Genomic DNA, 1,681 nt, shown 5'->3' with positions numbered 1-1,681 from the left:
TGATTTATTCAGATTGTCAGATTTTTATAAAAATATATTTCAAAGATTTAACATCATTGTTTTTTCTGTATGAATGACCTTGTTAAGGTGTTGTGTACAGACTGGGGAGCGTTGATGCGTGGCCAATCCCTGAAAGGCTGCTGATTCCACTGACACCGCCGCTGCTGAATCCGCCATTATTTCCTTCTACACTGCTTGATGAGAAATCATTGATACTACCGAAACCATTACTGCCTCCGAGACCACTGCTGCTTGCAAAGCCATTGCCATTTCCGAAACCACTGCTGCTTCTGAAACCATTGTTGATTACGAAATCACTGCCGCTTCCAAGACTACCAATGGTGCCAAAACCAGTACTGCTTCCGAAACCACTGCTACTCCCGAAACCATTGCTGCTTCCGAAACCATTGCTGCTTCCGAAGCCATTGCTACTTCCGAAACCACTGCTGCTACCTAAGCCACCATTTATCTCAGCCGCACCGTTTCCGAAGTCTACAGAACTCCCAACCACCTGACCACTGCCAGCCGAAGCCGCGTCCAAGGCAGTCTGCAGATCCACTCCGTTTGGAAGAGTTGGATTCTCTCCTTCAGCGTAGTTAACGAAGTATACTTCAGGTTCAGAAGGTGGTGGTGCTGGAACTTCGATCACTTTCTGACCTTCTTCAGATTCCTTATTGAGGATGTATACGACGTGTTCCTGCTGTGGAGGAGGTACAACGATGGGATCGGGCCCTTGTCCTCCTTCGGGAGTTCGAATGAATAACAGGTTAGTCTCCACGGTTGGTGCAGGAATAAAATTTGGAGGACCCACTGGCGTAGGAGTTCTTGGCACATCATACAAGAATACACGACGGTTCACTCTTGGAGTAACGCATCTACCGTCCACATGTAACACCTGTCCGTTGCTGCATCTCCGTGTGAATAAAGATGGTCCGGAAGGTGGATTCAAATGGTAACCTTGGGGCTTGGCAACAGTACCAACTACCACGGTGAAGATCAGGGCCTGTAAAGATAATTAAAGCAATAATTTATTCTATACACGTAAAATTACAATGGAATATTCCTTGCCTATTTGCTCTTAAAGTTCCTCGTATATACACATTATTGTTATATAAACCCATGCTCACCAGAAGATTCATAGTGAAGATTGATGTTTCGGGAGTCCAAGTTTGTCTTTATATAGTAATATTGCATGTAGTCTAGACTACTCTCTCCTTCCAAACTTTTCATGTTTACAAACAATACCTTACTTTCGCTTCTTTACGTCGGTGTCCATTTCATTTCAAGTTATATATTCTGGCATATATTCATGCCGCTTCTCGTTACATTTTTACATTAAACTTTTTTGCTGTTAAATTCTGGTTATGTTAACTTTTATATAGTAATAAGAATTCTGATAATGATACGAGTATTAATAGTATTGATAATGATATTTGTGTCAGTATTACCAATGATGATATAAATATTGATGAAAATATATAGTAAAATCATTAATAATAAGCCATCCCTTGAAGTGGCAGCAATATCATGCATATGAACGTGACAATAGTAACAATAATAGTGAATATGGTTACAATCATGGTAATCATAGTAGATGTAGTAGCAATCCTTATTCAACTATTAGTTCAAGAAACATCAGCATTATAATTAAAAAATGGTAATGTATATGTGTATGTGTATG

General features: G+C 40.2%; 1 protein-coding gene across 1 annotated transcript; it reads right to left on the bottom strand.

Moving 5' to 3' along the window:
* Nucleotides 1-82: 82 nt before the first annotated feature.
* Nucleotides 83-1,139, bottom strand: LOC119587252 (DEAD-box ATP-dependent RNA helicase 9-like). The gene is made up of 2 exons (XM_037936005.1): nt 1,128-1,139; nt 83-1,003 (listed from the first exon to the last, which is right to left on the bottom strand). Exons 1-2 carry the CDS (start codon nt 1,137-1,139, stop codon nt 83-85), a joined length of 933 nt encoding a protein of 310 aa, XP_037791933.1.
* Nucleotides 1,140-1,681: the final 542 nt, after the last annotated feature.

The sequence above is a fragment of the Penaeus monodon genome, chromosome 22 (genome assembly GCF_015228065.2).
Source record: "Penaeus monodon isolate SGIC_2016 chromosome 22, NSTDA_Pmon_1, whole genome shotgun sequence".
In the NCBI taxonomy this organism is placed as follows: domain Eukaryota; kingdom Metazoa; phylum Arthropoda; class Malacostraca; order Decapoda; family Penaeidae; genus Penaeus; species Penaeus monodon.
Note: the sequence above shows the minus strand (reverse complement) of the source record. Positions and strands in the feature narration are given on the sequence as shown.